At 49.9% G+C, this 25973-nt stretch overlaps 2 protein-coding genes across 2 annotated transcripts in view; one reads left to right on the forward strand and one right to left on the reverse strand.

Moving 5' to 3' along the window:
• Positions 1-571: 571 nt before the first annotated feature.
• Positions 572-25519, reverse strand: Atp1a2 (ATPase Na+/K+ transporting subunit alpha 2). Its single transcript, NM_012505.2, has 23 exons — positions 25395-25519; positions 21150-21254; positions 20901-20960; positions 18808-19011; positions 18307-18420; positions 17960-18094; positions 16820-16937; positions 15001-15269; positions 13988-14186; positions 13764-13873; positions 13443-13577; positions 12562-12751; positions 12272-12447; positions 8366-8502; positions 7764-7914; positions 7500-7668; positions 7144-7298; positions 6692-6815; positions 6360-6505; positions 6038-6168; positions 3876-3977; positions 3639-3730; positions 572-2556 (listed from the first exon to the last, which is right to left on the reverse strand). Exons 1-23 carry the CDS (start codon positions 25404-25406, stop codon positions 2528-2530), a joined length of 3063 nt encoding a protein of 1020 aa, NP_036637.1. The 5' UTR covers positions 25407-25519; the 3' UTR covers positions 572-2527.
• Igsf8 (immunoglobulin superfamily, member 8) overlaps positions 20623-25973 on the forward strand; it is a 32004-nt gene continuing 26653 nt past the window's right edge. The window contains exon 1 of the mRNA XM_063272372.1: positions 20623-20787. Coding sequence (XP_063128442.1) covers positions 20715-20787 — 73 coding nt within the window. The 5' untranslated portion in view covers positions 20623-20714. The remainder of the gene's footprint in view (positions 20788-25973) is intronic.

The raw sequence follows: 25973 nt of genomic DNA on the forward strand, positions 1-25973 counted from the left end.
CTCAGGTAGATTTCAAAGCTGTATGCGTTTTACCTCATTGCCTGAAGATGGCTCTGTGTACAGTGTAGACTATTGGTCAGCACTGTTGTACTGCCTGTCGTGTCCCCAGAACAAAACCTCCAGTCCACGACCCTATGATTGGGAGTGGACTGATTTGGTCTGAAAAAGAAGAAACTGAAACGTTCTTGCCTTTCATAGACCCATAGCCATTCTTCACTGTCCTGGACAAACTCTTATGGCTCCCCGGTGGGACTGGCTATGAGGAAGAGGGAATAGAAACCTAACTTCTTCTGCCTCAGAGCGCAGTCTGTGGCAGGATTCTTTCCCTGCCACTCTGGACATTTGCCATTTCTTTTTTTTTCTTTTTTCTTTTTTTCAGAGCTGGGGACCGAACCCAGGGCCTTGTGCTTGCTAGGCACGCGCTCTACCACTGAGCTAAATCCCCAACCCCGACATTTGCCATTTCTTTCAGTTTCCCTAACAAGCCAAGTCCTTCCCTGCATACCTCCAGTACCACAGTTTGAGGGGAAGGCCAACATGGAGTAGAGAAATCAACCATGGAAGCAACGGCTCTTAATTATTCATAAAGAAATGCAACTTTATTATTTTCAAGTACACATGTAGTGCCTCAAACTAGTGTCTCACAGAAGGTCACCAGTAAGGATCTTGTAGGTGTTCCTTTAACAAATATATCGGGACTGATAGTAATTAGCCTATGCACTTCCTGATTCTAAAGGGAGATTGCTAAAGTGCTCGGAAAGCATACTTTGAAACTAACTATGCTGCTCCTAGCAGTATCGTTTATGCTCTTGAATTACCTAGCAGATGATTTTATTGATTGTGCAAAGGTAAACTTTTGTTCAAAGTCAGTGATCTCAAATTAGTCAGGCCCAAATAAATACGGTGTCCCATTTAGACTTCCGACTGAAGGCTATGCATGACTGACAAATTTCAAGGTATTTAGGGTAAGGCAAAACTCCATCCACCACGATGAGACAGTAGCCTTTGGGAGGCCCTTGGGCCTGGCTTGATGCTTGTCTTGACTTTCATATTCCCACCTCAAGCCTTCCAGTTTCCTTGCTGATTCTCTCTTGCTTCCCTCATTCATCCAGGTGCATCTATGCTATGCTTTCTAGGCCAGGATTAGAGAACAGGCAGCTGTCTGAAGAGCGAATACGTTAGGTTGAGAAGAGAGTAAGGAAAGATAACTCTATGCCATAGGAACCTGAAGCCAGCTTCCTGTCTCAATCTGAGAGGTCAAAGGTGCATAGGTCTCTTAAGAATTTCTCTTGTGTCTAAAGTTTCTGACTGTGTCATGAGCTACACTGATTCTGCATGTTCCCGAAAGTCAGGGATGTCCTGGAAACATTTCTACACTGATTCCTGCCAATGGCCAAGAGATCCTTTTTCAGGACAAGCAAGGCGATACTGGACATAACGTGGGTTCAGCAGGTGGGTAGGAAGCAGAAGGCAGTGAGAGAGCACGAGGAGAAGTGGCAGCTAATGGGGCTCTCAGAACAGCACGAGGCCCCAGAGAACTAATTATTCTAAAGAAGGGGGGTGTTCCCAAGAGTATGTGGTTGAGATAGCTGAACCTTCTGTGAAATCTGAGCCTTGTGGACAGAGAGGACCACTACCCAAGGGTCAGAGGGGCACTGGGTGGCACTTACTGCTAGTCTGATGAGATGGGAATTTGGTCTGCTGGTGTGCTAGTCTCTTAAGTCTCTCACAGATCCAGAGCCTGTCCCATATACCTGAAGGCTGGAGATGACACACCTGTGGTCACTTCCTTCCTTCCTTTCTTCCTTCCTTCCTTCCTTCCTTCCTTCCTTCCTTTCTTTCTTTCTCAGCCAGTGCACCCCAACCTCCACTTGCCAGCCCAGCTCCCCTCTGGTTCCTGACTGGTCTTGGCTGGGAGACAGGCCCCATCTCTCCAACTGGCTTCCTTTTCTGGCCCTAGGCTCTTGCACTCACAGAAGCAGAATTTTGTGTTTTCAAGGTGTAAGGGGAGGAGCAAGGGAAGACTCAGGCAGGAAGGTGAGGAAGGCAAGAATGGGAAGAGGAGTGAACAGGGGGTGGTGGTGGTGGTGGTGGTGGTGGTGGTGGTGGTGGTGGTGGTGGTGGTAGTGGTGGGTACTGGTGGTCTGACAGGCTTTCCTCCAGGGTTAGACAGGATTAACCTTTGGGTGTTGATCTGTTTGAATAATGGAATAATGCAGGTGAGGGTGAAGGACTGGGACACAGGGAGGGCTAGGGCGACCCCCGGTTCTTCAGAAAATGTAGACAATGTGGGAGAGTGGGACGGGAAGGATCTGAGGAGGCGACCCCAACATGCACTGTCTTAGGGTTCACAGCGGGACCTATGGAGCAGTTGGAGCAGTCTCCTCAAGTTTATTTACCCAAGCCTACCCACTGAGTTCACGCCACCATCGCTTCCTTGTGTCTCCCCAGCCCTTCCCTTCACCACAACACCCACCAGCCCCTCTGGAGCACCCCATCTCCCCTGTTCTTCCTTTTGTCGGTGAGCTCAGTAGTACGTCTCCTTCTCCACCCAGCCTGTTGGAGAGATGGGATAAAGATTGCAGTAGGAGCATAAAAAGAGGTAAACGATCAACCCCACCTATAGCTTGAGTAGTTGGGGTTAGACCAGGGCTTGAATAGCTGAGGTTAGACCAGGGCTTGAATAGCTGAGGTCAGCGAGGAGAAGCCAGGAGAGTAGGGCAGAGGAAAAGGACAGCCCCCGGCCTGCTGGGTGGGCTATATAGTTTTAACTGGGAGGGAGGGGACAAGTCTGTTTTCAGGGTAAACTTGTATTTCACTCAGTAGAGGCTGAAAATGCCTCCCAGACTCTCCTGGAGGCAGCTGTCCCACCGTGGCTACGAAGACTGACATCCTTACTATTTCTTTTAAAAATCAGTTTTCAGATTTTATGTGAAAATATCAAAGTTTAGCTATTGGGCCCATTAGAAAACCACACACGCAACCTATTGGGCCACTGAACACCAAACACTGTATGTGGGCCTGTGGTTTGTAGGCTATCCATTTCAACCCAGCAAATGCTCAATGATATTTCTAGGGAAAACAAACTAAATTTTAGTTGATGCCTGGGAATCAGGAGCCCTGTGTTCGTAGTAGATAAGTCACCTCTGGGCATCCTTTTTTTATCATCAAGTGTATAGATGATTAGATGACCTTGAAGGGCCTTTCTATCTGACAGTTAAAACCTGTGGTTCTAGAGCAGTAGTTCTTAACCTGTGGGTCATGACCTCTTTGGGGGTCAAATGACACTTTCACAGGTCAAAGTAAAACTCGAAGGTCAAGACAAGTACTAGGCTAGGCCCAAAGGCCTCCCAAGGACTGCTGTCTCACAGACATTTACATTACAATTCATAACAGTAACAAAATTGCAGTTATGAAGTAGCAACGGAAATAATTTACGGTTGGGGGCCACGACAACATGGGGAACTGTATTCAAGGGTCAAACCGTCAGGAAGGCTGAGAACCACTGCTCTAGAGGAAAGTGGAGACCTTAAAGGACCTTAAGTTAGATAGTTTACAGGAAGAGGCTGGGGCGGGCGGTAGCTCAGGGCTGCTGGGACCTTAGGTCAGACAGACTTCTGCAGAGTGGACATGCTTACCCCCAGGGTACCGCCGCAGGATGAGCTTTCGGACTTCATCATAGATGAAGATGAGGAGACTGTAGGGAAAGGCACAGAACCACCACGTGACCCTGCAAGCAACAGAGGGAAGTGTCAGGACCTTCAGAGAGCGGCACAGTGTCACAAAGGTAGAATTAAAGTCATTCTTGGGTCCTAGAAGGAGCCTAAGATTTCTCTGCTGCTACCACTCCTTCGGTCACCTAGAGAGACACTCACTTGAGTGGGTACATTCGGAGGGCCACCCCCATACCCGGGCAGTAAGACAGGAAGGCAGCCAGAGCCGTCTCTTCTAGCAGCCCAAAAATCAGGATCTTGTTCCTAGAGAGACAAAGAAGGCAGCGTTGTGGGAGGACGTCTGGAGGGAGAGCTCCAGGGACTCCCCTGGGGGCAGAAGGGAAGGAGCACAAGGAAATGTGGGGAATCAGTCTTCATCCAAGTCCTTTTCAGACCTTTTCTCATGGTTTATGTAACCAAAGAAAACAAATGTTTTCTTCTGCTTGTTCTGTTCACCTCTGGTTACTGTCTATTTTATATACATATACATATACTCGTTAAATAGTTCTATGTAATTCTGTGCCAGAGAAATAGTAGTCAACATTTAATATTGTTGTTAAATATCAATATTGTTAATATAATACCCATAGACAACATATAATATTGTTATTGCTCTAGGCCCGTGAACTGGGAAAATATCATCTTCTCAACAAGATGCTTTAAAAGCTGCTCTGGACAGAGCCCATGGATGTCTTCTGTTTCTCAGCATCTCCTTTGACCTGAGTGGTTGCTTATCACAGACACTGACTCAAGAGGCTATTTGGGAGAAACTGATCCCAGCCAATGCTTGCTCCCGTGTGACCACACAGGAGATGGTTACCATAGATTCTCTGCATCAGAATTCAAAAGCAGGACGGAGCAAAGTTCTGAGGGCAGTTTCTAGAGTCAGATCTGTCAACTCTATGGCTAGCTTCGTCCCTTCCTGACTTTGGGTGATTGATGAGTGCCTCATTTCTTGGAGCCGTGTGTTTGCTCTCTACGTATAGTAAGAGGAAGAGAAGACAAGTTTCCTTTGGTTACAAAAAGCATGAGGCAGTGCCTGAGGAGGACATAGGAATGCGTCTCTCATTGTGCCTCTTCCACACAGCCCACATTTTAATTGATTTTTTGCCTCCCAAATTATACTTGTTAGTGATGAATATATTAAAATATATTATAAATATTCATGGATTCCAAGCAGAATTATGGATTAATTGCCATCACTGTCTTCTTGGGGATTATCTAAGGATGACCCACTGGGAAACCTGGCAGATTCTTGTAAGTAAAAGCATATCTCTTTTTGAAATGTTGCGAAGAGTATGTCTGAGGACTATTAGTGAGCTGAGACAGAAGGTGAGGCCTGGGTACTCTGAGGCTGCCTCTGGCGAGGTGGGTTTGTGGGTCTCAATGCTTCTTCCTGTGCTTAGCCAGAGTCATATTGTTTCGTTCCTGTCTGCCTCTCTGTGGACTGACTTAATCAGTTTGGCTCTGTCTCTACCTTGCTGCGTCTCCCACATGCTTCCTTACGAATGTCTCGTACAGCACTGGGCCTAATTTCTTAGATTCCCTAGGACAAAACGTGGGGAATGGTGGCCTTTCTTTATTGTAGAAAAAATAAAAAAAGCCTGGCCCTTTCAGTACTCTGCCACCATCTGTGTTAAAATCACAAGTGGTCGAGGTGACAGATATACCCACGACAGGCAGGCTACTGCAGTGTGGGGTGGAGAGACCAACCCAGACAGCCCTGATCAGCAGCTGATCAGCTTAACCATTTAACCTCGGGGAGCTTCTTGCCCACACAGTGTACAACGGTACCCACCTGGAGGAGCCATTGTGAGGTTAGAATGAGACACTTGATTCACTCCCTGGTACACGCTGCCACACTGTAGGAAGGCCTGAGTATGCCCCTGGGCAGACGCAGCACATGAGACGAGTGCTATAAACCCAGCTACCTGCTAAGTGTTGGTGTAGAGTACAGGAGACTTGACCCAGAACTGGGGAGAGGATGTGGCTAGGCGCCATTTTAGTAGGGAATGGGAGAGGAAGGGGAAGGAAGAAGGGTGAGAAGAAAACGAGGAAGATGAATGTGAAGGTAGGAAGCGATAACAAAGTAACTCTCGGAGCAATGTTACAACTCAGTAGAAAGAGCCTTGCCATTCTGTCCTCATTTTTTGGTCTGTTTCAAACACAGCCATGATTAAGTACTTATTACAACCAGACACTTCCTTAGCAAACCTGAGCCCTGGCAGCTAAGGTGAGCTGGCGTTGGAATCCTGGCCTACGAGGGTTGGTGCCCATGTGTACAGGACTCTGCCTGGTAGGGCCTCATCGTGATAGGTGCTCACTTCATGCCCTGCTGGAACACCGAGTTGCGCCGGGTCTTGCAAATGATGAGGTCAGCCCACTGCACAACCACGATGCTGGCAAAGAAGGCCGTGTGGCATGTGAACTCCACCACCTTCCGCTGCTCATAGGTCTGGGCAGAAGAGAGGCAGGAGAAGGTAAAGTGTGAGAGGAAGGCATGGTGCCAGGAAAGAGCATGCTTTAGGCGGTTGTTAAACCCAGCACGTGACCGTCTTCTACCCCCAGGCTGCTCCTAGCCAATTCCTGCCAGGGCCTCAGCCCCATCCCTTCTTATTAGCATCACGCTTGCACAGCCCCACTCACCCACTCTTGTCCATAGCTGTCCTCCAGGTCGTTGGTAGTCCGATCATCCCAGTCAAGGCGGATCCCAAGCAGCCTCGATGGCAGGAAGCCGTTCTCTGCCAGTATTACAAAGTAGGTGAAGAAGCCGCCCAGAGCCTGGATCATGCCTGGAAGTAGTATAAGCAAAAGGTAGGACCTGAGTAGAGAAAGGAGAGGGAAAGGGACATCCCTTGGGGACAGAGATGGAGCTGGACTCTTTCCTGAAACGTCACTCATCTCTCTCAGGAACTAGAAGCAGCCTGTGGTGGTGGTGGTGGTGGTGGTGGGGTTTACCCTCCCGAGCCCTGACGCACCGATCTGTCCGTAAGCCATGCTGATAAGCCTCTCGTTCACCAGCTTGTCCGTCTGGGAGTTCCGTGGCTGCCTCTTCATGATGTCGCTCTCAGCCGCTTCGTATGCTAATGAGATGGCAGGAACCTGTACACACAGGACATGGGGAGGAGAAGGTATCTGAAGAGCTCTGTGAAACCGCTCAGTGAAGTGCCAACAGAATTCAGTACACTGGTATTTAAGATCCTGTTATCACGAGGGACATAGCTTAGGGGTGCTTGCCTAGCATTGAGTGAGTCTTGGGTTCAATCCCCGGTACTGCAGTGTGGTGAAAAGGAAACTTCCTATTTCCCTCCAGGCCTGTGATGATCTGCTGCCTACTGGTCAGGGTCTGGTCAGATGCCCTGGTGCTGCTCACCCCACCCCTATTCTGTGGGACTGCCTGGTCTGGCTCGACTCCGCCCTCTGTCCTCACCATGTCTGTGCCCAGGTCGATGCACAGGATGGTCACGGTGCCCAGGGGAAGGGGGATGTTGGCAATGATGAACAGCAGGAAGGGGGTGATCTCAGGGATGTTGCTGGTCAGGGTGTACGCGATGGACTTCTTCAGGTTGTCAAAGATCAGGCGCCCTGTGGAGAGGTTCTAAGGGCATCAGGGAGATTAGAGGGACCCTCCCCACCCCAGCCCCTGGACTTCGGCTGGCTGCTCAATTTTCTAAGAGGAAGGTTTAAAACCCGAAGCAGCCTGGAATCTTAGAGTAAAAGTCAGAGGAAGCAGAAGGTCTGGCTTCAGACATCCTGGATGTCACACAGCCCACACCGCTTTCTCACCCTCCTCCACGCCCGTCACAATGGAGGCAAAGTTGTCGTCGAGAAGGATCATGTCAGCTGCCTGCTTAGAGACATCAGAGCCAGAGATGCCCATGGCAATGCCAATGTCAGCCTTCTTCAGCGCGGGGGAGTCGTTCACCCCGTCACCAGTCACTGCCACGATGGCTCCCTGGCATGGGGAAGACACCGAAGGTCCTTGAGAAGAGTCCTTGTCTGTCTGGCTCCTGACTTTGCCCTGTCTCTGCCTCTTGCCGTCTTGCTCACCTGCCTCTGACAGCCCTCCACAATGATGAGCTTCTGCTGAGGGGAGGTCCGGGCAAACACGATCTCCGTGTGGTCCCTGAGGATCTCATCCAGCTGCTCTGAAGTCATGTCCTTCAGGTCTGAGCCGTGCACTACACATGCCTTGGCTTCTCTGGAGGGTAGGGGCAGAGACATCTGACCATCTACGCTCAGGCCAGTCCTGTTGCCCCTCCCTGCCCGCTGTGTGCCTGAGTTTCTCTGGGAGGTGGGACTCCATCTTGCTTCTGTGCTCCCTTCTGTGAAGCCGAGTCCTGCTATTTCTCTGAGAGGAGACATCCTACCCATGCAAGCATAAGGCTCTGTTTGCTAGGCAGGTCCTGTCCCTATAGCAACCCTGCAGTGTGGACAGCATCTTAATCTCATAACTGAGAAAATGGAAGTTCAGGGCTGCAAGATGTTTCCAAGGTGACACAGCCTGAGCACAAGCTTGTCTGAGGAACCAGCTGTTGGGCTGTTAAAGGAAAAACCTTAGTCTATGGGTCCCAGAGATGCTCAAGGAACACCCAGGGCCTCTCTGGGAGGTGATGTGTTGGCCAGCGATGGGGTCTTTGTAATGGCCTCACCTGGGATTGACTTGACTCACAGGAATGTTGAGCCTGGCTGCAATGTCTTCCACAGTCTCGTTACCCTCTGATATGATGCCCACACCTTTGGCAATGGCCTTGGCTGTGATAGGGTGATCCCCAGTCACCATGATCACCTGATAGGAAGGAGAAGGCAGAAAGAGAAAGCTATGTTGGTTTCTCCCTCCCCATTCCTCTCTCCAAATTATGTCAAGATAAACTACTAGGGGTGTGTGTGTGTGTGTGTGTGTGTGTGTGTGTGTGTGTTTGGCAGTAAGGGCAAGAGATAGAACAAACTGTGTTCAGAGGGAGAAGCCCCCCCCCAAAAAAACCATCTATGACAGGTTAATGAGGGTCCCTTGGCAGAGGAGAGTCTGTGTTCTTCCCCAACCCTGTCTGTCTGTCTGTCACTTGCTTGCTTACTCTATGTTCCCCATCCCCTCTCTCTCCTCCAGTCTCTCTAGGACAAGATCTTGAGGTATGCAGCCCACACCAGTCTCAGACTCCCAGGATCCTCTTGCCCACGACTGTCAAGTGCTGGGATTATGTGTGTACTGTGAGGGTCCTGCCTGAGTTGTCTGGGAGACTGCTTCAGGAGTTTGGCTACGTGGATATGAGACAGTCAGAGCTGGCCAGGCACTCCTTTTTATCAGCTTCCTTCCTCCTCTTCCTTCTTCTATTACTTTATGTGTATAGAGATGTTTTGTCTGTCTGTATGTCTGTGTACTATGTACATGCCTGGTGCCCTTGGAGGCCAGAAGAGCAGTGAGTGCTCGTAACGGTTGAGCTACCTCGCCAGCCTTTGTCAGCCCCTCCCCCCCCCAATACAGTTAAAAGACCAACGTTTTGGGAGCACTCATGGTTTCTTCAGGGTCACAGGAACCCAGAACAAAGGTTTGGTTTCCCCAGTGTCTCCAGTGGTCACTGCAACAGTGCAGTGAGTAGAGCAGGGCTAAGATGGACACAGTGTCCAACCGCTGATACGCTCGTCTGCTTCCAACTGTCCTGCATAGTGTGGGGGGAGGCAAGGCGTGCCTTCGCCGGGATAATTAATGTTTTCTTACTGTTGCACAATACATGGAGTGGGATGAGAAGGGCGTATGCCTGGGAAGAGGCTATTATCAGCATAAAGTGAGCCAAGCTAGAAGAGGACAGATTTGCATATGTGGGCTTGTAGAAGTCCCACAGATCTGAAGCAAGACACACGTCTTCAGGCCCCACTGCCTTCTCTCCCACCCCTATTATTAACCTGAAACTACCCCCAAAGTACCTTCCTACTGAAAAACAAGTGTCTCTTCAAACCTCATTGTCCTTGACTCCCTAATATATCGAAACCCTTCACTCTCTTGGTTTCTGCACCTCCTTCGTCTCTGCCCCAGTTGTATCCCCCACTCCATTGCGTGCTCAGTCAGCTTCCTCAGGGTGGCAGAATGGAGCAAGTCCTGGCTTGGGACAGGAGCATTTCCCAGCTGTTGGAACTTAGAGGAGCCAGTTTTCTGTTTCAGCACAATGGAGGGGGTGGTCCACAATCATCCCAGGCTGGCTTTATGTAGACAATAAATGTTAGCTGCATTTTACTGCCCCATCGCCCTCCCTTCTCTTTCTCCACTTCCTCAGAAATGTCGGTGGACCTAGGGTCTCATTCCTTGACTCCTGTTTGCTTCCTGAACAGTGTAATAAAATACTCTAATAAACCTTTAGCCTAAACTCATGTGCTAATGAGATTTAAATCTCCAGTCCTGACCTCCTTTCTTGAACTCTAAACTATATTCCTATCTCTAGATGCTCATTCCCCCTCCCCACCCCTTAGAAATGCTTCAAGCTTAAGGTCCAAGCTGAGATACTCAGTTCTCCCAGCTCACCCTCCGGCTCCTCCCCTCCTCTTAGAACCATCTGTTCTACCCATTCTGTCCTGTTCTCTCCCATAGCTTTGCACCCCATGCTCACCAACTTCTCAAAATGCTTCTCAAATGCAACTCTGTGTCTCTGTTCCCTATCTCGCTGTCGTGTTCAGATCCTCATCTTGGCCTGGGCTACTGTGCATCTTCAATCTGTCTTAATCTGTCTCCCTGTTTCCCTGACTTCAGCTCTTGCCCAAATCTCGTCCGTCCTCCATTAGGTAGCCTTAAAGCTATCTCTGTGACATCTATGGCCTTCTGTGGCACACAAGTCTGGCATTTGAAGGAAATCCTTCCAACTGGCCCTGACCCAGTGTCTCAGTCCTAATTCCCAGGAGTCCCCCATCGTCTCTCCCCCTGCTGACCTGCACACCCCTGAGAGTGTGGGCACATCTGGGTACATACTGTTCTTGCTCCCCTTCCTTTCGAGCCTACTGAATCTTCATCAGCCTTCAAGGCCCAGGTCAAATATCATCCCCTCTGCTAAACCCTGTCTGGTTCTCTGAGGCAGAATTAACAGTTCCCAGTTGGTTTTCCACAGAGCCCTTGCCCAGCCGCTGTGCCATTTCTCATCATGCCGAGAGGCACCTGACTGGGCAGAAGGAGGATGGCTCCCAGACAAGCCAACTGGGCATCCTATTCCCATCTCACCTCTTACGACATTTCTATTTTGGGCAAGCTATTTACCAACTCCGAGTTTCTCCGTGTTTGTTTTTCAGTGGGGGTAATAATGCCTATTTTCCATACTGAGTTCTAATTGCATTCAACATACACACACACACACACACACACACACACACACACACACACACACACACACAGAGCACCGAGTCTTCCTGGTGTGATGGTTAAGAAACAGATTGCCTGGTTTCAAATTCTGACTTAGCAACTTACTAAGTCTCGGGCTTGCTACTCTGTGCCTCAGTTTCTCTCTCTGTGACAGGGAAATGCTGGTGCTTACTCAGAAGACAGCCATGCCCAGTGCTTAAGAGTAGTGTCTGAGGCATGTAAAAAGTTAAAATGACTTACTATTGGGCATCTAACCAATTGTGACTGTTCTGTGATGTGCTTAGAAGCATCTGTCCCCCACCCAGAGAGATCTTGAGCTCAGTTTCTACTCATCTTTGTATCCTCTGTGGGATACAGAGACTTTGCTTTTGGGGGGCAGGCTGAGTTGCATTGTTTAAAAAATTGTAAAAGCGATGGGACCAGAATTGGTGACTAGAAAAGGAGGATGTCAAAGATGCCTGATGAATATCGGAAAGCAGTAAAACCAAACAAATAGAAGAATAGAAGAGAGTAGTCATTGATAAATGACCGACCGCACTTGGACAAGAATTCAGTGGCGGAAAAGGGGGGATCCTGGGTGAGAGAGGAGAATATGAAGTGCTAAGAGGAGCCCATTGGTGTAGACAAGAGCTTACTAGTCCCATTCCAAATGGACAGACCCGGGGCTGGAGAGATGGCTCAGTGGTTAAGAGCACCGACTGCTCTTCCTAAGGTCCTGAGTTCAAATCCCAGCAACCACATGGTGGCTCACAATGATCTGTAATGAGATTCGATGCCCTCTTCTGGTGTGTGTGAAGACAGCTACAGTGTACTCATATACAATAAATAAATCTTAAAAAAAAAAAGTTAGCCAAATGGACAGACTGAGCAGTAGTGGGGCAGTCAGATAACTAAGTATCCATGCCAGGAGTGTTGACTGGTGCTTTGAATGAGGTGGGGAGGGAGGGGGCCCATGCAGATGGGGCAGTGAGCTGGACTAGATGCTAGGCATGCGCAAAAGACAGAAATGAGCGCTCTTGTCAGGCATGCGCCTCTCCCTGCAGATGGATAACTCCTCTGGGTCAGTGGGAAGGAGGCCACCAGGAGCCTGTGTCTCCTCAGGACACAGCTGCTGCAGTCGCTTGACCTCTGGCACCAGGCATACAAGGACACGGGTGTGTGTGTGTGTGTGTGTGTGTGTGTGTGTGTGTGTGTGTGTGTGTAGGAAGGAGGCCAGTACCTTGATGCCTGCACTTCTGCACTTGCCCACAGCATCTGGCACAGCTGCTCTGGGGGGATCAATCATAGACATGAGCCCCACAAAGCAGAGCTTCTCTGTGGGAAAGTTCAGCTCATCCGTGTCAAATTTGAAGCCCCGAGGAAACTTTCCAGAAGGCAGGTTCAGCTGACAGAAGCCTGAGGAGGAGCAAGAGGGAGGAGTGAGAGCAGTACAGTGAGTGGCTGCCTGGCAGCTAGAGACACCACCAAGGCTCCACCTTCTCAGCCCTGCTCCTCTTTCTGCGTCCTTACCCAGCACTCGCTCCCCGAGTCCTCCCAGCTCCATGTAGGCGTTTTGAAAGGCATCTTGCATCTCCTTGTCAAGAGGGATCTCCTTGCCCTGTACCAGGATGGTAGAGCATCGGTCCAGGATGCGCTCCGGGGCACCTTTCATCACCAGCACATGGCTCTGGGGGCTGTCTTCCCTCTCATGGATGGAAAGCTGGAGAAGAGAAAGGCAGTTACCAGAGGGAGCCATATAACCTTGGTGGCTCTGTTGCTTAGCCTAGGGTCAGATAGCAGCTGCTTTGAAGGAAACCTTCCTTAATAACATTAACTCTCATCCATCAAAGACTGTCAACAAAGGAGAAACTCTGTGTGTGTGTGGGGGGGTGTTTGCTTGTCATCCGGAGTCTTAAAATCCATGGAGTTCTATGGAGTCACTTCCATAGAACAGTGACTCATTCAACAAATAGTCATTAGGATCAGTCGGGATAGGCACTGTGCTAAGGGGTGGATGGCTTTCACTAGCGTCCCCTAGTCTCCAATGATGGGGGGACTTTCCCTCCACGGTGCATGCAGAATAGACCTGAGGCTATTCTTGGCACAAAGAAGTGTCTAAAGGCTGAGGAGGAGTGCAGCGTTACGGAAGTGCGCGTTAGTCATGCGGATGGCAGTGTTGAAGGACCATGGCCTGTGGATGGGGTCTATGTGAAGAAGAGAAGGTGCTAAGCTGTGTGAGGTAAGGTTTGCCTGTTACAGAGTGATGCGGTCGGGCCAGCTGTCCTAGGACTGAGGTGGGAGAGCATGTCCCTCAGACATACCCCATCCCTTCTTTCTGCTATTGAGTCTCCGTTCACCCACTCTCCCCGCTTTCGTCCCCCACTTTCTCTGTCCCAGCAGCCCAGCCAGACCTGATATTTGTTGGTAGAGTTGAAGGGAATTTCTGCCACCTTGGGATTCCTGTCCCTCATCTTCCTCACTGAGCCACAGGACAACTCGATGCACTTGAGCAGAGCTGACTCAGAGGCGTCACCAGCTGTGTCCCGCTGCCAGAAGAAGAGGGAGTTCAGTGTCACGGTGGGGGAGGGGAGGGAATGGAGGATGGAGGAGACAGCGTCAGTTGAGGTCACCAAGGCAGCTACGGGATGTGAGAGGAAAGCTGGGTATCTGCAAGGGGACTTGGGAAACATCCCTCTAACACATCTGTTTGCACTCTCTGGCTGGCCCCCTACCTTAGACACGGAGATGTTCTCCTGCCCAGCCTTGAAGACGGCACGATTGCAGAGACCAGCGATCCGAGACAGGGCTGTCCACGTCGGGGACCGCTTGTCAAAAGTGGCCCCTGGCAAGAAAGGAGGGAGAAGCTTGGCTCTCCATTAGAGAGTTTTCACACCCTGGTCTCCCTCTCCCTCAGGACCATCCACTTCCCTTCACCCTTTCTGGAGCACCCAATCACCAGACTGATCTTCAGTGGTGTCAGCCTCATGGATCTGGTTGTCAAACCACATGTGAGCCACCGTCATGCGGTTCTGGGTGAGGGTGCCTGTCTTGTCCGAGCAGATGGTGGACGTGGAGCCCAGCGTCTCCACCGCCTCCAGGTTCTTCACCAGGCAGTTCTTGCGAGCCATGCGCTTGGCTGTCAGCGTCAGGCACACCTGGGACACAGAGAGGAGAATTAGAACGGCCAAGTCGAGAGTGACAGCTGTCTATGACTTTCCCCATTCTGAAGCTCTAATCCTTTTCCGTTAACCCCACTCAAAAGATTGTGTGGGACCTAGCAAGAAACAGTGGCAGGTCAACTTTAGGCGTGTTAAATAGGTTCTTAGGGATATCAGTGGTAAATGCCTGGAAGAAAGCTGACGATATCTGACTCCAGGACAGATACAGAGATGTGACAACCACCCACATAGAAGCGACAACAGAAACTGTGGAAGAAAATGGTTTTCTCTGAGGGCAGCAAGGAAGAAAGCAGAGGCTGGGGCTTGACAGCCACTGAGCTGCTGTGAGGGCAGAGGATGGGAGAACCAGGGTGGTGACACATCACAGCGGCTGATGAAGGACAGAGGACAAGAAGGTGGACAGAAGTATTCATTTCAGCAGCAGAGTTAAGGATGAGAACCGAGAAATGTCAGTGGATTTGCTAGTTAGTCACTGGTGACCTTTGAAAGAGTCTTTATAGCACACGAGACAGGATGAACCCCAGACTGCATCAGGAGACAAGCGCACAGATGGTGAGGGACACGACCGTGACAAGCCCCCAAAGAGAAATCAAATGCTCAGCTACAGCTCAACCCCCAATTTTTCATCTTAAGACTCCGAGGCGTGCCCTGAACAATTTCTGTGTACAGCGTCCTCGATGTGACTGCAGGGACCTGAAGAGAAGAACATTGCTGAGAAGCAATAAGCCACTGTCTGTATCGAATAGGGAGAAGGCCAGAGACACTGAAGGCATCAGCCTCACCCACTCACAGTAACAGTGGCCAAGAGCCCTTCGGGGACGTTGGCTACGATGATGCCGATGAGGAAGATGACAGCCTCCAGCCAGCTGTAGCCCAGGATGAGCGACAGAACAAAGAAGGAGACCCCCAGGAACACGGCCACCCCCGTGATCAGCTGGATGAAATGCTCGATCTCCATGGCTATCGGCGTCTGTCCCACCTCTAGGCCAGAGGCAAGAGTGGCTATGCGGCCCATCACCGTCCGGTCACCTGTGGCGATCACAATGCCCCTGGCAGTGCCTGCCATGAAGAAAAGAGCAGAGGATGAGTGCCCCGGACTCACCGGTGACTGACATCTCCTCACGCTTTCTAAGGAAACAAAACCATCACAAAGTAAATGAGTCAAAGGTTCAAACCCTGGAGGCCACTTTTAGTAAACAAGGCATGGACCTCCCTGCCTAGACCACCATTCTTAGGTTTAATACAGTGGCGAATTGTTTTCTTTTATATTTGGGCCTGAGGAGACATCTTGCAAGTATTACTGAAGTTCAAATTGAAGAGATTCAATAAATGAAATAAAAATTGCTCACAACATTTCAGCAAATCAATTTTATACTAGGTATATTTTTCCAAAGCATATTACAAACAGAAGTAAATTATTTATTGGTTTTTAAGATTTTCTTGGGCCAGAAAGATGGTTCAGTGTGTTAGGGCTCCTACCTGCCAAACCTGATGACCCAGGTTGGAACCAAGTTCTGCAGGTCCTCCACATGTACACTGTGACGTGAGTGTGCTCACTTACACACACACACACACACACACACACACACACACACACACACACACACACTTATGAAAGATTTTTCAATTAGAAAAACCAAGACCTTCTCACTAAAATAACCTTTTAGCCTTCATATTTATATCTACATATTTATTCTATACATTTATAATCTATAAAATAATCTTGTGATTATCTAAAACATGTGACATTATAAGGGTCTTTGGGAAAGGAGGTGTGGTACCCTGGGGACAGCACGCATGTTGAAGTCAGCCAAATCTGGGTTCAGATGCCATCGGAACTCCTACTTAGGAGTCAGTAGTCAAGTGGGCTGTAACTATCGCCTGTAACACAGCTGGCGTGGATGTGACTTGCATTCTTTCCTTGTCCTCTCTTCAGAGCTAGTAGCTGCATAAGCAATAAGGATACCTTATCTGACCTTTCAAATGCCTTCAGTTATGGGAAAGGCATGACAAATCAGAATCGCAGCACATTAAACATTTAGGAAATTTAATGTGTAATGACTTTTATTGTAATTCCGATTCTCTGACGGAAGGAAATAAGCCCAAAGAACCAATGTATTGAGGAGAAGGAGGGCCAGGGAAGGTCTGGAATGCAAGAGGGTATTCCTTATCACCTTGTGAGAGGTCTGTGGTCCAGGCACACCTCTCTCTCCTACCATCTCTTACCCCTGGATTCCTTCCCAGAGTCGGCCTTGACTCAGCTCACTGGCTGGTCCAGAACCACCAACTAGAAGACCTCACTTGACCTCCATGCTCCTAACAGCTGGGTGAGGGGACATCTTGACTCACCATCTGAGGGATTTGTAGAAGGCTTTCAGTCTGGAGATCAACAGAACTGAGAGCTTTCTTGTAGAGAGGTGACTTCCAGCAGAGTCAGTCTGCCCTGGGCCAATGCCCTGCTCTCCAGAGATGACTACAGCAACGATCAGGGCCCTGTGCCCTCAACCTTTACATATGGCGCTTTAGCCAAATAAGTACAGTTGGAGGAGTCAGCCCCTTCCCTGCGCCGCGCTGGAATGAGGAGTTTTCTCGGGAGGCTAGTTTCTCACCTTCCACACAGTTGGTAGAGAAGAAACAGATATTGCGGGTCTCCAAGGGATTCTCATGGGTGAACTCAGGGGACCGGGTCTGGGGCTCCGACTCCCCTGTCAGGGATGAGTTATCCACCTGAGGAGGGAGATGCGAGGTCATTAAACTGGCAGCAGCACTTTGTGCACACAGCTGCCTCCTGAGCCAGGTTCAACTCCCCTCAATCTTCATGACAAGAGGGACAAAATTACTCTTGCCCTCATCACATATTTATGACATTACTCAGCTATCACCCCGACTTGGGTATGGATGACTGAGTCTTCCTGCCTTTTTTTTTTTAATGTCTTTGAGTTATTTACTTAACCCACAAGGCCTTTGTTCACCTGTAAAGTAGGGGGGATGTTAGCAGGGTCACTGCATTGCACGACTCAAGAGACACCACCAAGGCTGTCTGTGAAAATGCTGCCTCCCAGGGTTACCGGGCTGCAACAGATAGCAGCCTTTGTAATTATGCCCCCTGTTCCCAGACACCCTCTCTGTGTAGCCAGGCTGGGTGGACCTTGAACCAATCTCCATCTTCCTGATTCTACCCTCCACCTGTGGAGGGTTGCAATCGTAGGTGTGACCCACCACATCCAGCTTCTTCATCTTTCTTTCCTTAAATTTTATTTATTAGGAGGGGGGGTCTCTGTAGCCCAGGCTGGCCTGGAATCTCTCAGAGTGAAATTAGTGTAGGTAAAGGCTTCTATCATAGAAATGGTATTCAATATAGAATAGCTATAAAGTGGCCAGGTCAAAGAAATCCCAGGACATAGAGCATTCCTAATAGATACATAGAGGTAGCATGTAGCCATCATATGCTGGAAGACCTTGATGTTTGCAATTGGGGTTTTTTTTAACTTTTTTTTAAAGGTTTGCTTATTTATTTATTTATTTTATGTATACAAGTGCACTGTAGCTGTCTTTACACACACCAGAAGAGGGCATCAGTTTCCACCACCATGTGGTTGCTGGGAATTGAACTCAGGACCTCTGGAAGAGCAGCCAGTGCTCCTAACCCCTGAGCCATCTCTCCAGCCCTTTTTTTTAACTTTTAAACTTTCACGTGGACCTTTCTTAACTGTACAAACTCAACCCCTTGCTCCAGGTGACCTCCTCACCTTGCAACCGTGGGAGGAGATGATCCGGAGGTCAGCGGGGACACGGTCTCCACCCTTCACTTCCACCAGGTCTCCCACGACCACCTCCTCTGCATTGATCTGCATCTTCTCTCCCTCTCGGATGACCAGAGCTTGCTGTGGAAAGGCCAAGAGCCCGTCACAAACTGTTCATTTCTACCTTTACTCTCCAAGAAGAAACCCCCACATCTCATAGCAACAAAACTGGGTTCTGGCACGGAGAGCTGACAAGGGTATTTCTGCCCGCCTCAGAACACAAGACAGAAAGAGATGGACCATCTCGGAAACCTTACGTCCCAACTTGGATGGAGCCAGTCCCTGCCATCTACCTGAGGCACCATGTTCTTGAAGGAGTCCATAATCTTGGAGCTTTTGGCTTCCTGGTAGTAGGAGAAGCAGCCAGTGACGATAACTACAGCTGCTAGCACGATACCTAGATATAACTGGTACGGAGAGAGCGAGTTTGAAAGACCTGCCATTTGTCACGTCCAGGGGTGGGTGACATTTGGGATGAGCACCCCTAGTCTTCTAACCCACATTCCTAGCATGGAAGGGGTTAAGAAGAGAGTTCCCATGGCTCTGGCTTTTCTAGGAGTGAAGACCCAGGGATACACACCAGCCTATTAGTGGGAGGAATATGGCGGACTGTCTCTCTCATTGCTGACCACATGTGTTGGAGGGTGTCTCATGGGTCTGAACAGAAGCCTCAATTCAGCCTGAGGTACTGGGCCAGTGATCTTGTTTCCTAAACCCTCCCATCACTTTATTTGGGATTGAGGGGGAGGGGGGCAGGGCGGTGAACCAGTCCAGGGGTCAGGTGCTGGGCTCACATTGTCATTGGATGGTTCGTCCTCCATGGCGGCCAGGATACCATAGGCTAAGAAGCAGAGAAGCGCCCCAATCCACAGCAGGATAGAGAAGCCCCCAAAAAGCTGACGGCAGAACTTGACCCACTCAGGAGTTGTAGGGGGTGGAGTGAGGGCGTTGGGTCCGTCTCTAGCCAGAATATCCTGAGCTCGCTGGTTGGTGAGGCCCTGGGGAGTGAGGAAAGGTGTGGGGGTGGGCATAAGGAACAAACCCAACCCTCATCACACCTCTGGGCATCTTGGAGAATGATATTCCTCTGGAGGGAGAAACATCTTCCTTGGTCAGAAGGGGTGGGACCAACACCAGGGACCACACAGAGAAACTGGTGTCCATAATGAGACTAGGGCCTTGAAGGCTAAAATGGACTCCCACTGTGGCTCCACCTTGGTTATTCTTGGGTTGAAAGATGTTTTTGTTGGGACAGCATGCATAAGCACACCGGAAAGATTCCTTGTCTGACCACCCTCCTTTCTTCCTGCAGATCCTTCCTTTCTCCAGGGCTCCGGAAAAAGCCCCACAGCTTTGACCCTAAGTGTCACGCAGTTTTGGCAACCACCCATGACTTTTTAAAGAAAGCCTAGCCAGGTTCGCTAGATTAAAGGCCTCTTTCTGGATCCAGGTAGTCTCCCATGTTTGATTCTAGAGGGGTGCTTACTATATTGCCCTGGAATTCTGTTTGTATGGTTTTTGTCTTTGAAATGTTTGCTACTGACTTCGAGCAGGAACCACGTGTTACTGATCTTCATGTCGCACAGTCACCGACTTTACATGTGAGCCTTGAGCTCCAACTGCATGCCTGGCACTCTCCAGACAAGCAAGATCAACAAAGTACCCACCCACAATCTAAAGAGGAAACCACAGTGACAACTATACAATGTTGCTAGAGAGTGGAAAACGTGTCACAGAAAATAAAGTAAGGTTAAAGAATGGGAGCATAGCAGTTTAAGCAGAGAGACAGAAAGGAGTGGGTCAAGGATATTGACCATAAAATTTTGTATCTTTTGTCTTTTTGAGACAGGGTATTGTTCTAGCTTGGAAGTTACTTTATAGCCCAAACTGGCCTTGGACTTGCTAGCTTGAACAATGTTTTTGTTTGAGCCATGATCTCAATAGCTTGTCTACCATGGTCTTGAGCTCTTGGACTCAAGTGTTCCTTCTGTTTTAACCTCCTAAGTACCTAAGACTACAGTTGACCACCATAGCACTTGGAAGATAACTTTTTTACACTAAGGGTTGAATTTAGGGCATCACACGAGCTACACAGCACCCTACCATTTTACTACATCTGGAGCCCTCTTCGATTTTGTGACAGGGACTCTTAAGTTGTCTGCCCCAGCCTTGAACTTGCAATCTTCCCTGCTTGGTCTCCTAAGTAGTTGGGGTAATAGGTGTGCACCAGAACACCTAGCTTTGAGAAACAATTTTTAAAAATTCTTAAGGATGAGCTCGGCAATCTGATGTGTGGCTTGCATTTGTTATATAATCCAGCTCATCCAAGGACAGCTTGTGGTCATCTGGGGAAGGAGAAATGGAGGCACTTTGGGAAAGGAAACTGAGCACACTTGGAGGCGTGGAGAGCATGGGCCTGGGTACAGATGTGGCAAGTCATTCTCCCTTCCTGAGTCTCCTTGCTTTACTAAGCGGGCTGACAGTGCCTGACAGAGCTATGGTGAGGATTAAAGAAATGTCTGCATTGCATCTTATTACAGAGCCAATGATGTAGCAGGAGCCAGCAAGTACTATAACAACAGGGATGAGTCACCTTGCTGGTCCATGCCTGTCATCTCTGAGAGCAGTTGCTTGAGGAGGAGCACAGAGCCGTGCCAGGGTCTGGGGCCCTGGGTTCTAAGGAATTCTAGATTCCAGATACATGGGGAAAGAGGGGGAAGCAGAGGTCCAAAGTCTACTTCTGGCCTTGCCACCAACTAATCCCATGACCGTAGGTAAGTCTCTCCTCTCTGGGCTGCTTCCCTCACTTGCAAAGAGCATTGTGTTCTAGTTTTGGGGATTTCCCTCCTGAAGCTGCCTGCCTCTCTCACCTCATAGCTCCACTCACCTTGGACAGATCCACTTGGTATTTTCGGCCCAGCTCATCCAAGGACAGCTTGTGGTCATCCTGGGGAAAGGGAAATGGAGACACTTTTGGAAAGGAGCTAGGCACACTTTGGGACACAGGGTTATGTGGGGAGCATGGGCCTGGGTACAGAGCTCCTTTGGGTGCTCATGGCTGCCGGTGTGTGACTACCAGAGCAGGGCTGCTGCTCCATATCATAGCCCTGTGATCTGAAAGCACTGTGGTCCTCACCATGGCAACCTCCTTCTTCAGCTCATCGAGCTCCTTCTCTTTCTGTTTCTTCTTGCCACCCCCATTCTCCGCAGTGGTGGCGGCAGGCGAGTACTCACGCCCTGCCTGCAAAAGAAAGGGAGGGCCCAGATAATCAGGGAGACTGGAGGGAGCCTGTTCACACCAGTCATCCAGGATGTCATACCATTAGAAGCAGCACACATTTTGAAAAAGATCATCCTATGTGATTTGAGGGGACTCTGGGTGGGGAGAGGGATTGCGTTGATGGCTGGGGTATTCTGTAGGGAGGTCTGTCTACTTTAGAGAGAAGGACTGGGTAGAGTAAAAGTCCCAGGAAGGCAGGAAAAGAAGCAGGCTTGGTGGTGGAAATGGACTAGGTAGAGATGATGGGCTGAGAAGCTATGAGGGACGGGTTCAAGTATGTTTGTAAAATGGGAGCCCAAGGTATGCTGGGAACCCTTACCAGCCTGCTGGGCAGCTTGCCCGGGATGGGACAGAGGCAACTTCAAAGCATAATTGAGTTCCCTCTGTCAAGAAATATATATGAGAGTAAATAGAGACAGAAGTCATGTAAGTCAGGGTCAGCCTTGGGGATCTGTCCAGGTCAGCTCGATGTTTTTAAGAGTAATCTTCTGAGGTCCCTGCTTGCCCTTCTTTTCAGGGCCACTGTAGGTTTTCAGGGTCACATAGAAGTTTCTTTGGGGAGATGGTGAGGATTCTTCATTCAAATGGAGACAGCCTTGGAGCAAGGGGTTAAGCAGGGGCTAGGAAAGGCCTGGTGTTATGGTTAGTGTACAAAATATCATCGTCTCTCTCCATGTCCCTCCACCTCCCTCAGGAGACTGGGGATAGCTGGTCCCTCTGGCTCTTCTATGGGCCTTAAAGGCTACACTGAGCTTTTAAGAGTGGGTTTTGATGCTGTGGTTATGATTTGTGTTTTCCATAAAGAATGAATGAATACCTGGTAGAAAGGAGAGTCAGTGGGGGTGAGGGGGTTGCTTGTTTATTTTGTTTTTCAAGATAATGTATTTGGGGGGTGTTTTTGTTTTTAGTCGGGTATTTTTTAAGCAGATTTTCGGCTAACAGCAAAGGTGAGGGTAAAGTAGAGGAAGTTCTCACGAATCTTCCACCCATGGACACCCTCCCTCAGCATCCGCATCCCACATCCTTAGAGTGATACATTGTTTCAGCACCATCTCCCAGCGGGCAGGGCTGACTCTCGTAGTGAGTGTATGTTCTAGGGGCAAATGCAGATCAGTATGGACCTGCCATTTCACCAGCATGTGGCTGTGGTCCTCTGAGTCCTTGGTACTCCAGAATAACATCAGAGCCATCTGGGAGTTATGGCAGCTGCTGTGATCATAAGGAATCTTTAGCTTAGCACCCTGAGTAATAGAATTCTGTCCAGTGAAATCCAGAGCAATGCTGGGCATGGGACATACAATACAAGGTGGGCATTTGTTTCAAGATGCAGTGCTCTTGGAGACTGTGTTACTCAGACACGCTCCATTTAGAAAAGAAGACCGACCCGTCATGCTTTCATCTCTATCTGAAATACCCAAGATGCAATCTGGTCTTGAGCTTCTGAAGGCCAAGCATCTTGGGGGAAGCTGAAATGGTCATCCAAAGGAGTTGAAAAAAGCTCAGAAGTATTTCTACCTTTCCCTTCCCTGGGGGGTTGCAAGAGGCTTCATTAAGTTGGGTAAATTGAAATGTTTTGCCCTCTACCACGCTTGGTGAGGCTGGCTGATCAGAGGATAGGAAGCCACCAAGGGGTTGAATTTGAGAAAGCATCTGGATAGACTTCAGTGTGGTCCTTGGGGGCCTGAGAGGTGGGAGGCTTGGGCTAGAGGCCGAACAGCAGAGCCCAGGGAAGCCTCTGCACATTCGATATTAAATAAGAGACGTTAAAATGAGAATCAAATGCCACTTAGGGAGCCGGGACTGGTGATGTGTACATCCCATAATACCCGCGGAGGTAGAGGCAGGAAAATTGGAAGTTGGAGTCCAGCCTGGGCTACATAGTAAGATCCTGTCTCAAACAAACAAGTACACATCTCTGAGAAATGTGCTGGCCCTTACATGTCGGTGTGTCAGAGTTGTGGCTGAGCTAAATAACTCCATGTGGCTCTTTCTCTTCCCAGCTCCCACCCTGTTCTCCCACAAGTGCAAAGCTGCTCTTCCCCCCTCCTCCTGTCCTGGCAAGGACCTCAGACTCCATGGCCAGGAGCCTGCAGAGATTTGGGGCCAGTGGCTGCCCAGGGAAGAAAGAAAGAGGAAGTGGGGACCCCTCTCTCCCCCTCTGGCCTCCCCTCCCTCCCTTAGCACAAGGCCCTCTCTCTGGTTCTTCAATGCTGCAGGAGAACAGAGAGTTCTTTTTCAGACTGGGACAAAGTGGGGGTAGCTGGAAAACAGCCAGTGCTCCCCCCACCCCCACCTCAGCCTCTGGAGGAGGCTTGGCTCCCTCCCACTACTGTGATTCCTTCCCCCAGCTCCCACGCTGCCCTTTGCCTTCACGGAGCCATGGACTGGAAGGAAGGTGAAGCAGACCACGGAGTGGAGCGTGGGGAGTGGGATTGTTCTCTGCAGGGCTTTCCTTGTAGGTAGGACCCTGAACTCCCAGACTTAACCCAGCTTTTCACACCGCACACAGCCGCTAGGTTAGGAATGCCACAGGTTCTGGACCCAGCAAGGGTACTAGGGGAGAATTCTGAATGGGGATGTCAAGGTCAAATTATTTTCCAAGTAGATAGAACTCTGTGAGCTGGGTCCACCTTACTCTAAGGTAGAGAGAGGAGGGTTGAGGAGTGTCTGCTCTTTCTCTCTACTTAGATGGAGGTAGGGTTTGCCTGACCTCATTGGCTCTGGCCTCTCAGAGGTTCTGCCCCTCAGCTGGATCTGCTCTTTCTATGGGGAGCAGGAAAGATATTGCTGGCGGTCCCTGGACAGTGTGGCTTATTTTGATTAAGCCTCTTCCTCAGGGAAGCCCATTGACCATAGAGAGTTCCTGAGGGTGGGCTCACAGCCCTCACCTTACCCTCCACCACTCATGACCCTGTATGCTCAAAGGCTCTTTCTTCATTTGCAAATTCGCCTTCTGAGAACATGCTGTTGTGAGGCTGTGGACACATACACACTCACACACACACACACACACACACACACACACACACACACACACACACACACACACACAGATGCACGTATGCATAGGAGCGCAACACTCTTCTATTTCCAGTTCCCACCCCAGCTCTGGACCCCTGGTGTCCAGGATCAGAGTTTTTTCCAGCTGTTCAGCGTAGTGCAACAACATGTCCTTGCCTGACTCTTCCTTGGACCCAGAAGTTGGCCCACAGCCCCCCTGTGGCACTGTCTTCCTCACATTTTGCAATGGCCTGTCAAGCCCTTTCCCTCCATGCCCTCTTTCGCCAGTGTTCCACAGAAGGAAGGCTGCCAAGCACAGTATGTAAAGGGTTCGGGGTCCCTTTGCTTCATATGGGAATTTCATTTCTAAGAATTGGGAAGCCTTGTACTCGCTCGCCCAGACATGACTGTTAATCTTTTCATTGGCAGATCCATTGCTTCAGAATGCCATGGGCAGGGGCAGTTCTCAGCAGCCTTTGGAAAGGTCCCCAAAGCCTATGGCCTGGAGCCCAGGACAGTGTTGCTGGGGACATCTGGAGGGGTGCTGGGGTGAGGGCTGGGGATACATCTTTGCTCCGTCTCTCCCAGTTGACTCTGGCATGCCCTGCTCTGAGAGCTGGTGTAATAAACTGCTAGGTGGCTCCAGGAGTGTGGTGTTTCACAGCTCCTTCCCGACCCCAGGCTGGCCCCTGTGCTCTTGGGCTAAGGACCTCAGAGCAATAGATATTTTCGGTGTGTAACAAGGACAGCAGCGAACGAACAATGCCAAAGTCCCTTCAGCTGGGAAGCTAGGAGCTGTGGAGAAAGAGGAGGGATCTGGGGAGAGAAGATGAGGGGGTGGAGAGCGGGGGAGGTCTGGAAGGGCACTTGGGTGGTTTCTGGGCTCCTTGTGGGAGAGGCAGAGAGCAGGGTGGCTGCAGAACCTGACAGTCTTTAGGTTCTTGAGCACCATGAAATGAATCCACATGCATGTGAAGTCGGGAGACAAGTTCCAAGTTCAAACCATCCCACGCAGTTCAGTCAGCGTCTCTCACCCTCTCCACATCCCATTTCTACTCCACCCTCCAGAGAGTGGCCCCTGATCTTGGGGAAGATACTCACCCCACGACCCATCTTGGGGCAGAGTGGCTGAGGGGACCTAGGCTGGAAAGGTCACCAGGAGGATCCCAAGACCACACCGCCTGTCTGGGGCAGCTGGAGACCCTGGCAGACAGGCAGAGAGAGCCAGAGCAACAGGGTAGCTTTAAATAGGTCCCTCTCCCCCTCACTCCCGCCTTCCCCTTCTGGGGAAAGAAACGTTTGTTGAAACTGGATCCCTGAGGACTCCTCCCCTCCCGCCCCTTTAGCAACTGGCCCAGCTGATGGTCCTGTTTTGTCCCTGGTGTGTCCCCCCCACCCCCCTCAGCTCCTCATCCCATGGCAGCTACAACCAAGAGAGAAGCAAGGGGAAAGGATTAGGGAGGGGGGAGCAGGAAAAAAAAACGAGAAGTGGCCCCTTGAAAGCTAACAGCTCAGGGTCCTAGGACTAACCGCCTATAGTTCTAGGTGAGGAAGCAAGGCTTTAAGAATTCAGCAACCTTAGTGGATAAGACAGAATCTCGCCAAGCTCACATCCAAGCTCCCAGAGGAAGCAACAGCCTGCTCTGTCTGCTGTAGAGGCTGCAAGGACGTTGTGACCAA

Source organism: Rattus norvegicus, chromosome 13 (genome assembly GCF_036323735.1).
Source record: "Rattus norvegicus strain BN/NHsdMcwi chromosome 13, GRCr8, whole genome shotgun sequence".
NCBI classification, from domain to species: Eukaryota; Metazoa; Chordata; class Mammalia; order Rodentia; family Muridae; genus Rattus; species Rattus norvegicus.